This window comes from Carassius auratus, unplaced genomic scaffold, assembly GCF_003368295.1.
Source record: "Carassius auratus strain Wakin unplaced genomic scaffold, ASM336829v1 scaf_tig00000876, whole genome shotgun sequence".
Classification (NCBI taxonomy): domain Eukaryota; kingdom Metazoa; phylum Chordata; class Actinopteri; order Cypriniformes; family Cyprinidae; genus Carassius; species Carassius auratus.
In genome coordinates this window covers 980,298-993,287 of record NW_020523328.1, presented here as the reverse complement: position 1 = coordinate 993,287, position 12,990 = coordinate 980,298, and the positions used below count along the sequence as shown (strand labels likewise).

Genomic DNA, 12,990 nt, shown 5'->3' with positions numbered 1-12,990 from the left:
AATAAATACCTCTAGTAGTAGAGTCATGTCCACTTTATGGATATGTACCATGGTAATTCTTTTCCATTTTTGTCATGTTATTTGCTTATGGTTATTGATCAGCACTGCATGGTTTCAGAATATCATAGAATTACCATGGTTTTGCCTCAGTATTTTGAAGTTAATAATCTGAATATTAAATGTCATATTGTGGTTCATGAGTCATTTTTATTAGTATATATAACACTGGTTTGTGTTTTATGTGTATTTCCTACAGCCTGAGCACTGGGCCTTGAGTCATGACGCCAGTGGCTGCAGAGGATGTGACTGTGATGTGGGTGGAGCTACAGACAACCAGTCAGTATTTTTTTTTGTTTATGGGGATTCAGGCTGTTGGCAGTTTTTGTATTAATAATATGAAACTTAATTATAATAAAAAATGGTGTGCTTTGCGTCTGAAGATGCTCAATGGAAACAGGCCAGTGTCACTGTCGGAGTCACATGATTGGTCGCCAGTGTACCCAAGTGGAGTCTAGTTATTTCTTCATGGCCCTCGACCACTACATGTACGAGGCTGAAAATGCCAAACTGGGTCAAGTAAGTGTGGAAATGGGACAAACAAGAAGATATTTGCTTTGTTTTTAGCCCCATGTATTCTGTCTGATAACTATGGAAGCCCGTTTCTGCCACAGAGTAAAACTAAAAAAAGGTAATTGCAAGTTTTTATCTCACAAATCAGACTTTTTTTTTCTGAAAATTGCATAATGCAAACTTATAATTATAATTATAACTTTTTAATCTCGTAATTCTGACTTTATTTCTCAGAATTATGAGTTTAAATCTTTATTGCTTACAGTATTGAGGGAAAATGTGAAAATTGCAAGATGTAAACTCGTAATTGCAAGAAAAAATTTCAGAATTGTAAGATAAAAAGTAAGGTAAAAAAATTACCTTTTTTTTTTTATTCAGTGACAGAAGTGGGCTTCCATAGATGACGTATTTACAGTACTTGTCAGTTTCTTGCCAGTTAACTTTCTTCATCAAGCAACAGAACAAATATTTCAAAGATGTTTTAAAATATCAAAGGCATGACAAGTGTCAAAAGGAAAGAAACATAGATGTCATCCAAAGATATTATAATCAAATATTTATTGGGGCCGATATAATAATTATTTAATATGAATAAATATTACAATAAAAAAAGAAATATACATTTTAAATATAAAAAAATATAAAAATGTTAAATAAATAATAATTCTCCACTAAAATCAGTTTTAAGTGCAAGTGAATTCATACAACATTATAAGGTACATTAAAAAAAAAAAAAAAAAAGATATATTCATTTTGAGATTTGATATTTATAGGGCTCTGCATTTGAGGAGAGAGAGTACCAGCCGGGCCGTCCCGTCTCGTGGACAGGCACTGGGTTTGCACGGGCTCCTGAAGGTGGAACCTTGGAGTTTGCCATTAACAATATTCCATATTCTATGGAATATGACGTCCTCCTTCGCTATGAGCTTCAGGTAGATTACATGTCTTTTCTCAATGCCTTCATAGACTACTCAGAGTAGTGTGTTATGGGTGTACTCATGTGCGTTAATGTGCTTTTAAAGATGCCACGGGACTGGGAGGAGGTCCGTGTAATGGTGATTAGACCTGGCCCTATACCTACCAGCAGTCCATGTGGAAATACCATCCCTGCAGATGATCTGCTAACTGTCTCGCTCCCATCTGGTGCCAGGTTGGTGAAACACATGTACAAATGTTTTAAGGGTCAGTTCATCCATGTCAGTAATGTTTACCCTCAAGTCGTTCTTTCGTTCTTCCGTGGACTATAATAAAAGACATTTTAAAGAATGTTTGAACTGTTTTTGCCCATATAATGAAAGTCAGTGGAGTCCAAAACAACACAGGATCTTTCATTACATAGACAAAATATCAGTCAAAATCTATCTGTCCGTCCGTCCGTCCGTCCGTCTGTCTGTTTATTTTTACTTAAAAAAAATTTTCTTTTTACTTTTTGTTCCAAACAAGAAATAAAATCATAGACGTTTCTAACATCATTAGGGTGAGAAATTGATGTACGTTATTTTTGGTGGACTATCCCTTTAAGAAATCCAAGTAATGTTTATTTTTTCGCTTTTGCATCCCAAAATCTTCTGTTTTGTTTTGCTTATAACACAGATTTAATCATGTATTTTTTAGTTTGTTTGATTTTCTTTCTTTTTTTTTTATTGTTGCTGCTTGGTTTGATTATTGTTTGGTTTCAATGTTTTTTTTATTTGTTTCTTTGTTTTTCTTTCTCTTTTTTTTCTCGTTACTTTTTGATGTTTGTTTTTTGTTATTGCTTTTTTGTTTCTTTAATCATTGATTTATGTATTTATTGCTTTCTGTCTTCCTGTCTTCTGATGCGTTGCTACAGGTTTGTGGTTCTTCCTCAGCCGGTGTGTTTGGAGAAAGGAGTGAGTTACAAACTGCGTGTGGAGTTTATCCGTTATGCTGACAGGAACAGCATCATTACCTCGACTAATGCCTTTGTACTTGCTGACTCTGTAAGCATCAATCTGATTTTATTCAGCTCTTACGAAGTCTTCATGTTCTGTGTAATTTTGACTTGTTCTCTTCACCTCCCCAGATTGCCCTTCTCCCTCGTTACTCTTCTCTAGAGATGTTTACCGCGGGAGACCCCGCCTCTGTCGCACGAAAGCAGAGCTACGAGCGTTACCGCTGCCACGAGACTGCCAAGAGTGTGTCTCGTCCACAGATGAGTGAAGTGTGTGCTAAACTCATCACCAGCATGTCTGCCCTCATTAACGACGGCGCACTGCGTGAGTGTCAGCAGAGAGCATAGGGTCTGTGATGGGAATATTGGGGTTTGTTTTCACTTGTTCATGTTGTTATTAATGATCCCACAGCTTGTGAGTGCGATCCTCAGGGTTCACTCATCTCGGAGTGTGATGTCCGTGGGGGTCAGTGCCGCTGCAGGCCCAACATATCAGGCCGGCGCTGTGATAAATGTGCACCAGGAGCTTATGGCTTTGGCCCTTCTGGATGCAAACGTAAGACAAATATTTTCCCTGCTGTGGTACATTAGTAACATTTTGATAAAATTCCTCTTTGTGTGTTCTGCTTTGTATTTTTCACCTTTTTTTCATTTGTTTTTTTGTTCTGTTATATTTATTAGTTTTTTTATATCTTTCTTTTTTGTTATATATTTATATTTTGTTTTGTTTTATTTTATTATTATTATTATTATTTTCATTTTTGTTTGTTTCTTTTGTTTGTTTTTTATTTCTTTTGTTTTTACTGTTGCTGTTGCTTTTTATTTGTTTATTTCTATTTGTTTGTTGATTATTTTTTTTTTGTTTTATTTGTTTCCTAGTTTTTATTTTTTATTTTTCATTTTGTATTATTTGCGTGTTTTTTGTTGTATTTCTGTTTGTTTGTTTTTTGTTCCTTGCTTTTATATCCCTCATGTCTTTCTTTCTTTCTTTCTTTCTTTCTTCCTTTCTTTCTTTCTTTCTTTCTTTCTTTCTTTCTTTCTGTCTGTCATTAATTGTTATCTGTCTTTATCTTCAGTTTGTGAATGTAGTTTGGAGGGCTCTCAGAGCCGATTCTGTGACCAGTACTCAGGACAGTGTCCATGTCGGGCCGGTGCATTTGGTCAGCGCTGTGATGGTTGTCAGGCTGGACACTGGGGCTTCCCAAACTGCAGGCCGTGTGAATGCAATGGACATGCTGACGAGTGCCACCAAAGGACTGGAGCCTGTATCAACTGCAGAAGCAACACAGCAGGGGATAAATGTGACAGGTACAAGGGGCAGAAAGACAGACATTCTCAACATTTTAAGCTGTATAGTTAAACTGATAATTATTATCATTAGAGGACACTTAAAGATATTTGAGAATCTTTTAAAGTTTACCGGCAAACAGTGAAAAGGGTTGATTTTTCTTGAATGCTCCGCTGCCTGAGCTAATGTAATAAATACCTCTTTTCACAGGTGTGCTAATGGTTACTATGGAAACCCAGCTCTAGGTTTAGGGAGTCTGTGTCGGCCCTGCCCCTGTCCTGAGGGCCCCAACAGCGGACGCCACTTTGCCGCCTCTTGTTACCAAGACAACCGCAGCAAACAGGTGGTCTGCAACTGCAACCAGGGTTACACAGGTATTTTTAACCACAGAATTTTCTTTCCTTCCACAGATGGATGGAATCAAATTAATTAAGATGAGGTCTGGGTCATGTGCAGTTGCATTTTTTGCATACATGCAATGGGAGATTGTAGACATCCCATATTAATAAGTGCTTTATAGTACTATTTAACACCCCGAGTCCAAAAAGGAACGTAATCAGAGATAAAGGCCACTGTCACTCTGATCAGCCAGTGCAGTGATCATGTGTGTTATCTCCTGTCCCCTCCTCAACTGGACACAGGGATGGTAAAGCGCTCTGCAGGGGCAGTCCTCAAGCGTGAGTAACCATAGAGACCCCCCCCCCCACACACACGCACACACCTCTGCTGCCCAACCTCCATCACCCATCCCGTCCCATCCCTCCCTAGTGCATGGCTCATGCACTTCACACCTTGCATGTACATTTGCAGAACCCTTTTAAACTGCACCAAGAGCAGTCGTATGGGACTGAGCAGTTTGAAATTAAATGGTAATAATTAAATTTTTACTTAAAATGCCTTCTCTCTCATATTAAGCACTAGGAACAGTGTTTATTTAAATGCAGAGTCTTAAAGGGATAGTTCCTCCAAAAATGAAACTTTTGTCATTAATAACCTTCATGTCAGTCTAAAACCACAAGACCTTTCAGAACACAAATTAAGATATTTTTGATGGAATCTGAGAGAGTTCTGACTCTGCATAGACAACAATGAAACTACCACATTTATGGCCCAGAAGGGGAGTGAGGACATGGGTGTAAAATATGCAGGGTACCACCCCCCCCCCCCCCCCCCCCCAATTTTAATAAAACTTAAATTTGCCCCTCACACCTTTTTCGGGGGATGTGTGTTAATGTAGAATAGATCTAGCAATGGCCAGTGTTAATAAATCTAGATTTAAACTCAAAGAAACAAGATAGTCTATGTATGACCCAACTATTTATTCATATGAGATGATCTGAACATTATGGAGCACAAAACACTCTCATTCAGTGAATGTTTCAATCATACTCGAATACAGAGGACGTTCTTGCTTAGAAAGTCCAAAACTGGCTCATAGAAGTAATAACTTATGACGTGCAGGAAATCCCTAAAATGAGCCCCTAAACCCTTTCTGGGCTGTGAACGTGATAGTTGCGTTGCTGTCTGTACAGGGTCAGAAAGCTCTGGGATTTCCTGTGTGTAAAGTTCTGGGCCGGGTTTCTCGATAACGATTGATCTTAGCGCTTAACCCTCAAAGGCTGATTTAGCCACCCGTGGCTAAAAATAACTGTTATTCTTTAATGTTTAATAACTTTTGAACCGCTAATCCAATCTGAATACTTTAAAAAGTTATGTAAAGAAGAGATTCTCCACATTTCGGAGATATCCTATTTCATTTTGGATATTCATAGGCGCAGTAGTGTATGTGAGTGCGTCATCGCATTTTGACAACATTGATTCGTCAGAAACCAATGCTTTCATTCCTCTGAGCCAAACAGAAATAATTGTTGACGCTTTGTCCCACCCCTGTGCCCAGATTGGTTCACACTGTCCCATATTCAACCAATAAGTAGTCTTTTGAACTACTACTTAACATATTGCTTTAGAAAATGAACGAAAACGAAGTGAAAGTAAAGTCTGTCGTGAGTGCTTGAATACAAACACACAATAACACATTTGCACGAGAAAATTCTCTGAAAAAGCACAAAAAAACACACGACAGAGAACTTTGACATAAAACAAATCAAAAACAAGGATGAAACAGTGCTACATATCTGATAAAGCACTGGAATTTATCCCGCTAAAATCGATTACAGATTACAGCCAATGGATCGATCATTTATATTATGTATATTATGTATACTAAGTAAATCATTATATAGTTATACAGTTCATAAAGATAGTTGCACAATTTTTTTTTCAGTTGCACTCTGAATATTTCTCACTCATTTTGTGTGTAGTTTGTGAATCATTGGCACTCTTTTTGCAGCTACTTTGCAGCCTATTAGCCTTTTTCTCTGCTAATGCCACATCCTCAAAAATCCTAGTTCATAAACCCCCCCCCCCCCCTTTGTAGATACTTGTTTGCTGTTTAAATTTGGTCTTGGTTGTCCTAATTCTATCCTTATTGTTACAAGGAATGAATGGTTTTTGTTTCAATGACACGGAAAAAATACGTTAGCACGTTAGTGCGAGCCGTCTCGGAACTCATTGAGATTGCATTGCTGTGTCTGCAGTTAGAAAAAAATGATCTTTGAATGGAAGTCAATGAGAGCACTCGGGGGATTCTCAGTTCGACAGAAATCGCCAAAAAGGTGCGGTACTACACAAAACGCGACTCGCCACTGATTGGACTATTTAGAGGCAGCATTAAACAGTCTAGAATAGTGAAAGCTAGCATAACACTGTGGTTGAATGTAAAAAATAAAAAAAATAAATTCATCCCTTTCCTTTGCTGGTGCGTTGCCCAATCGCCCTAATGGAGAAACCGCCACTGTTCTATTCTGTTCTATTCTATTCTATTCTATTCTACTCTATCACTAGATGTAAGTGCTTCTCTGTTCCTTTGCCAGCATTTGAGCCTGAGAAGCAGACATCTGTCTCTATATAGCTCTTGGCTGCAAAGACATATGAACATAGCAACAGAGTGAATCAGAGCTTCCTGTTTAGACAAAATTCAAATGACAGCTAAAGTACGAAAAAATCTGCTTCAATATTGTGTCAGATCTGTTAATGTAAAACAGTCATTTTCACTGTGTTTTGTACCTCTACACTCAGACTGTTGAGTGTATTATGATTTGGCATTAAGATTACATTTTCAAGAAATCTTCTGGAGAGTCATTTTTCATAATTTATGAGTTATGTTATTTTTATTGTTAGTCTGCATTCTTAGAGCTTTACATTAAGATTTTGTATGTGTGCACTTGCATCCTTTAAATATTAATTTGAATAATAATTCATTAATAAATTCATGAATTTAATTTCATAACTGAACATTTTTCTACTATTTAAAAAACAATGTTCCCATATTGCTGTTATTTTAACACCAAGCCACCAATAATGATTTCCATCCAATTTCCACCTTTTCTATTAGATATGTGAACCTAATTTTGTTTATCTTAATGATGTAGTTAAAGTTTTACTCGATAACCCTATTAAATAAACTGTGCAGGTTATATGGAAAAATAATCATCAAACTAAAAGTGCTTTATTTCAAGAAAGCTGGATTTTCCAGCTGTGACCGTTTTAATGCTATTCTCTTGAAGGAAATATTATGAAATGCAGTTCAGTATTAAAAATGTCCATCAAATGTATTAAAGTCATTTTTCTTTTAATTTTTGATTTCACTGATGCTTTATCAAATCATTTGCTCTGTTTAGTTGTAACATGGGAATACATTTTTTTTTTTTTTTTTTATGATATATCATCAAATTTTATTTTCATGCAACTAAATGCCTTCTTTCTCCCTCAACCAGGTCCACGATGTGATGAATGTGCTTCGGGTTATTACGGCGACCCCTCTAAGCCCGGTGGACGGTGCCAACCTTGTCGTTGCAGTAACAACATCGACCTATCAGACCCTGAGGCATGTGACAAGCGCACTGGCCAGTGTCTCAAGTGCCTGTACAACACTGAAGGACCGGACTGTGGCGTGTGCAAGAGCGGTTACTATGGAGATGCTTCCCGCCGCAACTGCCGGAGTGAGTTTACCTGGGTCTTACATTACTTTTCTATATTACAGTGCACTATTAATATTATAAACATATCAACACTTTCACCCACACAGAGTGCACATGCAACTTCTTGGGCACGGAGCGCAGTCAGTGTCTTTCTCGAGATGATTGTGTGTGCCAGCGTGCCACAGGACAGTGTCAGTGTCTTCCTCACGTTATTGGACAAACCTGTGATCACTGTGCACCCAATTACTGGAACCTGGCGAGTGGACGAGGCTGTGAGCCCTGTGGATGTGACCCCAACAATGCCTACACATCTGCCTGTAACGAGGTACTGCTGGCTCGCAAATACACATTCAATATATACAATAAGACATGTCAAATTCAGTATGGTTTAAACTGATGTTAAGTGACATTAGTGTAAACATTTATAATGGTATAAATGTTTTTTTTATTTTAAATAAATTATGTTCTTTTGAACTTTCTCTTCATTAAAGGAAATGTCCTAAAAAGGCTTCTATTAAAATACTAGGCAACACAACACAGTCTTTAACACAGATAATAATAAATGATTTCTGAAGGATCGTGTTACACTGAAGACTGAAGTAATGGTGCTGAAAATTCAGCTTTCCCATCACAGAAATAATTTACATTTTAAAATATATTACAATAGAAAACAATTATTTTAAACTGCAATAATATTTCACAATAGTTCTCTGTTTTACTGTATCAAATAAATGTGTCCTTGATGAGCATAAGAGACATCTTTTAAAAAAACACCTTGCAGGCTACGAACTTTCAAATGGTAGTGTTTATTTATTTATTTATTTACAATACAGTATTTTAGATTTTACACAAAGACAGATAGGGGATACAGTAAGTAGACTAAATCTAAAAAAACTTGGCTTATCTACTATTAAAATTCTGGCCAATATAGAGCAATTATATTTTTTTGAAAATGGATGATTTTAAAATTCTATGCTGTTTTGTTTAAATAAATGAAATACTAAAAGTGAACTGAGGCACAACATTATAATGCATCATGAAAAATAGAACTACACGAAAGATTATATTTAACAGTGTTATACAATTTTAAGTGAATATGAGATGATGGAAAAAATATCTGAATGTAAAAATAGGAGATATTAGTATAAATAATTAAATGTCCATAAAAAAAAAATCTCTAACCAATATGGTATCCATATATTTTTCCTCCCTAGTTTCAACACCCCATCAGTAATCTTAAATATTGCCATCCTCTTTTTGAACCCAAATTGATACAGTTCACAGGACAGTGCCAGTGCCGTGTTGGGTTTGGAGGGAAGACCTGTAAAGACTGCCAGGAGAACCACTGGGGTGACCCAAGAGTACTGTGCCGAGGTACCATAATACTTTCAGAGCAGTCCATAACATCTGTAATGTTAATGTAACACTGTTAATCATTTTGTGATTCACAATTAATCATAATTCCCCAAATCCCATTGTTTTGGTTACTTCTCTCCCTACAGCATGTGACTGCGACCCCCGGGGCATCGAGTCATCTCAGTGCAACCGTGTGACTGGTCACTGCGTGTGCCAGCAGGGAGTTTCTGGCGTCCGCTGTGATCAGTGTGCCCGTGGTTTCTCCGGCACATTCCCTGAATGCAAACCTTGCCACCAGTGCTTTGGGGACTGGGACCGCATCGTTCAGGATCTGGCAACCAGAACCAAAGCTCTCACAGATCGAGCCAAGGAGCTTCAGACCACTGGCTTGACTCGAGCCTTTGAGAGAAGATTTAAGGAGTTGGAAGACATGCTGGCACAAGCGCGGGACATTGTTAACGCCCGCAATGCCACTGCTGAGGCTGTGACCACTCTGATGGGCATGATCGAGGACCTCAGGTAAACTTTGGTTAGAAAGAGGCACAGACCCCTACATTTTTGTATATTGCTTGAAAGTCTCTAGTTGAGAGTTTTAGAAGTTAGGGAGAAAACTACTTGAGTAATTTTACTTATTTACTATATTATTATTATTATTGGGAATATATGTTGAGAATTGACTATTTATATTTAAAATTACATATGGGCATTATTGAAATAAATTAAAAATTTGCGTAAAAAATGCTTTTCATACTTGTATTACTAAGATGACATTTTTGTAAAAAAAAAAAAGTTTCTAATTAGATGACATTATATTAAATAAATTATTTTTTTTATTAGATAATATTAATATTTAATATTTAAGTAATTCATTTTTGAACTTTTTTTGTTAAACAGATATAAATGAGAATAAATGTACCTACCTCCTTACCTAAACTTTCACATAAATATGAATTAAGTATAATTTCAGATTTGACCATTTTCTTACTTTTTACCCCCTTGCTGGAGATGAGTTTGGTCAGCTGTTTTTCTCTGTCAGAGCTCAGATCGGTGAGACCACGGACACACTGAACCAGCTGGAGGGAGACCTGACCGCTGTGCAGGACAGCAACTATGAAGCCAGTAATGCATTGAGTACCCTGGAGAGAGAAGCAAAAGAACTCAACCTGAACTCCGATCAGCTCAACCGTCAGCTTGACATCCTTAAGAACTCCAACTTCTTGGGTTGGTCACTGATTGTGTATCACTGGAAATAAAATGCACTTACATTGCCCCAGTTATATGCAAAACAAGTGGCATTTATTTATTATTATCTCCCAGAGAACAATCCAGTGACTGATCAAACGAGGAAAGCATGCTATTAATGTGCTATTTTTCCTCAGGTGCATATGACAGCATCCGGGCCTCGTACAACAGGTCACGTGATGCAGAGCACCGTGCCAACAGATCTACCACTGACACTCCCAGCACAGTGAGCCAATCGGCAGACACCCGCAAGAAAACAGAGCGACTGATCGCCCAAAAGAGAGATGATTTTAACCGCAAAAATGCTGCCAACAAACGTACACTCACAGACTTAAATGCCAAAGCTCAGAATTTGGACATGAAGAAAATCAACGAAAAGGTACACTGTTCTCAACAAATATAAAAATATAACAGTTACAAGAATGTGTAGTCAATTTAAAAGTATTATTTAAGGTATGTATTTAAAATATAAAATCATTGTTTTTTATAATATGAAAAAAAATTAGGAATCGTTTAATATATATGATTTTATTTTACTTTAAAGCTGTTGTTTTATTGTTTTTGTAGGTATGTGGAGCACCGGGGGATGCTCCATGTGTGGACAGTCCTTGTGGCGGTGCTGGCTGTCGTGATGATGAAGGCAAGCACCACTGTGGTGGTCTGAACTGCAATGGAGCTGTCGCAGTGGCCAACAATGCCCTGGACAGATCCAAGCATGCAGAAAAAGAGCTGGATAAAGCTATGGGAGTAATGGAGGAGCTTTTTAAGCAGGTAGAGACACAATTATGAATTATTGTGTCCAGTGACTAGCATGATCAGAGCATTTCCAGAGCTGTCAATTCCTTTGTGACTTCACATTCTCCAGAAAGTGTTCAGTCTTTTCTCTGAATCTTATGTTGTCTTGACGCTCTTATCAAGGTGGCAGACGCTAAGACCAAGGCTCAGGAAGCTAAGGATAAAGCCCAGGCGGCTCTGGAAAAAGCTAGTGATATCAAAAACAAGGTGGATCATTCTAACGACGACCTGAGGGACCTCATCAAACAAATTCGTGAATTCCTCATGCGTGAGTTTTAATTATGTTATATTATCCATACTTTTTTTTATTATACATTTTTATATTATATTATATTATATTATATTATATTATATTATATTATATTATATTATATTATATTATATTATACATAAACCTGACAGATTATTCTCCTCATCTTATTCTAGTTTACACCTAATAGTAAACCTTTAAAATTTATTTTAAAAAATCATATTCTCTCTCATATTTCCATTTCTGATCTCACCACTGTTTACAAATAATCCAAAAGGACACATTCATTTTACATACTAATTCAAATTTTTAATAATATGTTATATATTATATTATATTATATTATATAAAAAAATAGCTGAAGGAATAAGAAAATAAAACACATAAAACACTACTCTTGTACTAATTTAATCACATTTTCCAAAACATCCATCAATAATAATCAGATTTGCAAACATTTTGATAACATTTCATATGTTAAATTCCTTCTCTCATTTGTTATTCCTTCTCCTAGAATTTGAACTTGACTTCCTTTGAGCTCATTTAGATGTCATGTTGTATATTTGCAGAGGAGGGGGCAGATCCTGACAGCATCGAGGCGGTGGCCAATCGGGTGCTGGAGCTGTCAATCCCAGCTTCTCCCCGGCAGATTCAACACCTCGCAGATGAGATTAAAGACCGTGTCAAGAGCCTGTCCAATGTGGACGCCATTCTGGAACAGACCCAGAATGACGTCCGCAAAGCAGAGCAGCTGCTGCTGGATGCCAAGAAGGCCAGGTGACTATCTGCACATCTGGTATTTTGCACATCACTTTGTAAATGTAAATGCAAATCTGTTCTTTCACTCTAGGAATAAGGCGGAGGGAGTGAAGAGCACAGCTGAGAGTGTGAAAAAGGCCCTGAATGATGCCGGCAGGGCTCAGGCAGCTGCAGAAAAAGCCATTCAGAAAGCTAGAAAAGACATCGGCTTAACTCAGAACCGACTAGCACAGGTAAAACAACTGTAATTAGAAATAACTTGAATTTTTATGGTCCTAAATTGATTAATTTTGACCACACGTGCTCTTAAAAATCCTTCTGAAGATCCAGTCAGAGACCACAGCTCGTGAGAGAGATCTTGATGATGCCATGGACAGACTGGGAGATCTGGGACGCCAAATAGAGGCTTTAAAAACCAAACGTGCCAACAACAGCCTAGACGCAGCCCGGGCAGAGGAGACGGCCACTATGGCCCGGGACAAGGCCAATGAAGCTAAAGAGGTGTGTGGCAGTCATTTGTGTGTCACTGAGTGTCATGTTGACCAGAATTGACTGACGTTATTCTCTGTTTTAGATCCTGGACGGCGAGCTGTCGGATAAGTATCGTACTGTTCAGGGTCTGATGGATAATAAGGCAAAAACAATGCAGGATGCCAAGCAGAAAGCAGAGCGCCTGAGAGATGAAGCCAAGGAGCTGCTAAGGGATGCCCAGGATAAACTACAGAGGCTGGCGGGTAAGTGTGTGAGAGACACACAGAGAACTGGAAGACGTTCTTAC

The 12,990-nt window shown here is 37.7% G+C and overlaps 1 protein-coding gene across 2 annotated transcripts in view; it reads left to right on the top strand.

Annotated features, from left to right (window-relative positions):
* lamb2 (laminin, beta 2 (laminin S)) overlaps positions 1-12,990 on the top strand; it is a 33,807-nt gene that overhangs the window by 19,478 nt on the left and 1,339 nt on the right. The window contains exons 13-34 of one of the 2 annotated variants that reach the window (XM_026242174.1): positions 257-336; positions 441-576; positions 1,344-1,502; positions 1,593-1,720; positions 2,402-2,531; positions 2,615-2,807; positions 2,895-3,038; positions 3,559-3,790; positions 3,981-4,144; positions 4,412-4,447; positions 7,607-7,831; positions 7,918-8,135; positions 9,088-9,184; positions 9,313-9,685; positions 10,203-10,387; positions 10,546-10,787; positions 10,976-11,179; positions 11,327-11,471; positions 12,023-12,230; positions 12,304-12,445; positions 12,537-12,713; positions 12,787-12,946. In XM_026242174.1, coding sequence (XP_026097959.1) covers positions 257-336; positions 441-576; positions 1,344-1,502; positions 1,593-1,720; positions 2,402-2,531; positions 2,615-2,807; positions 2,895-3,038; positions 3,559-3,790; positions 3,981-4,144; positions 4,412-4,447; positions 7,607-7,831; positions 7,918-8,135; positions 9,088-9,184; positions 9,313-9,685; positions 10,203-10,387; positions 10,546-10,787; positions 10,976-11,179; positions 11,327-11,471; positions 12,023-12,230; positions 12,304-12,445; positions 12,537-12,713; positions 12,787-12,946 — 3,778 coding nt within the window. The remainder of the gene's footprint in view (positions 1-256; positions 337-440; positions 577-1,343; positions 1,503-1,592; positions 1,721-2,401; positions 2,532-2,614; positions 2,808-2,894; positions 3,039-3,558; positions 3,791-3,980; positions 4,145-4,411; positions 4,448-7,606; positions 7,832-7,917; positions 8,136-9,087; positions 9,185-9,312; positions 9,686-10,202; positions 10,388-10,545; positions 10,788-10,975; positions 11,180-11,326; positions 11,472-12,022; positions 12,231-12,303; positions 12,446-12,536; positions 12,714-12,786; positions 12,947-12,990) is intronic. The other variant, XM_026242175.1, reaches the window with a different exon arrangement.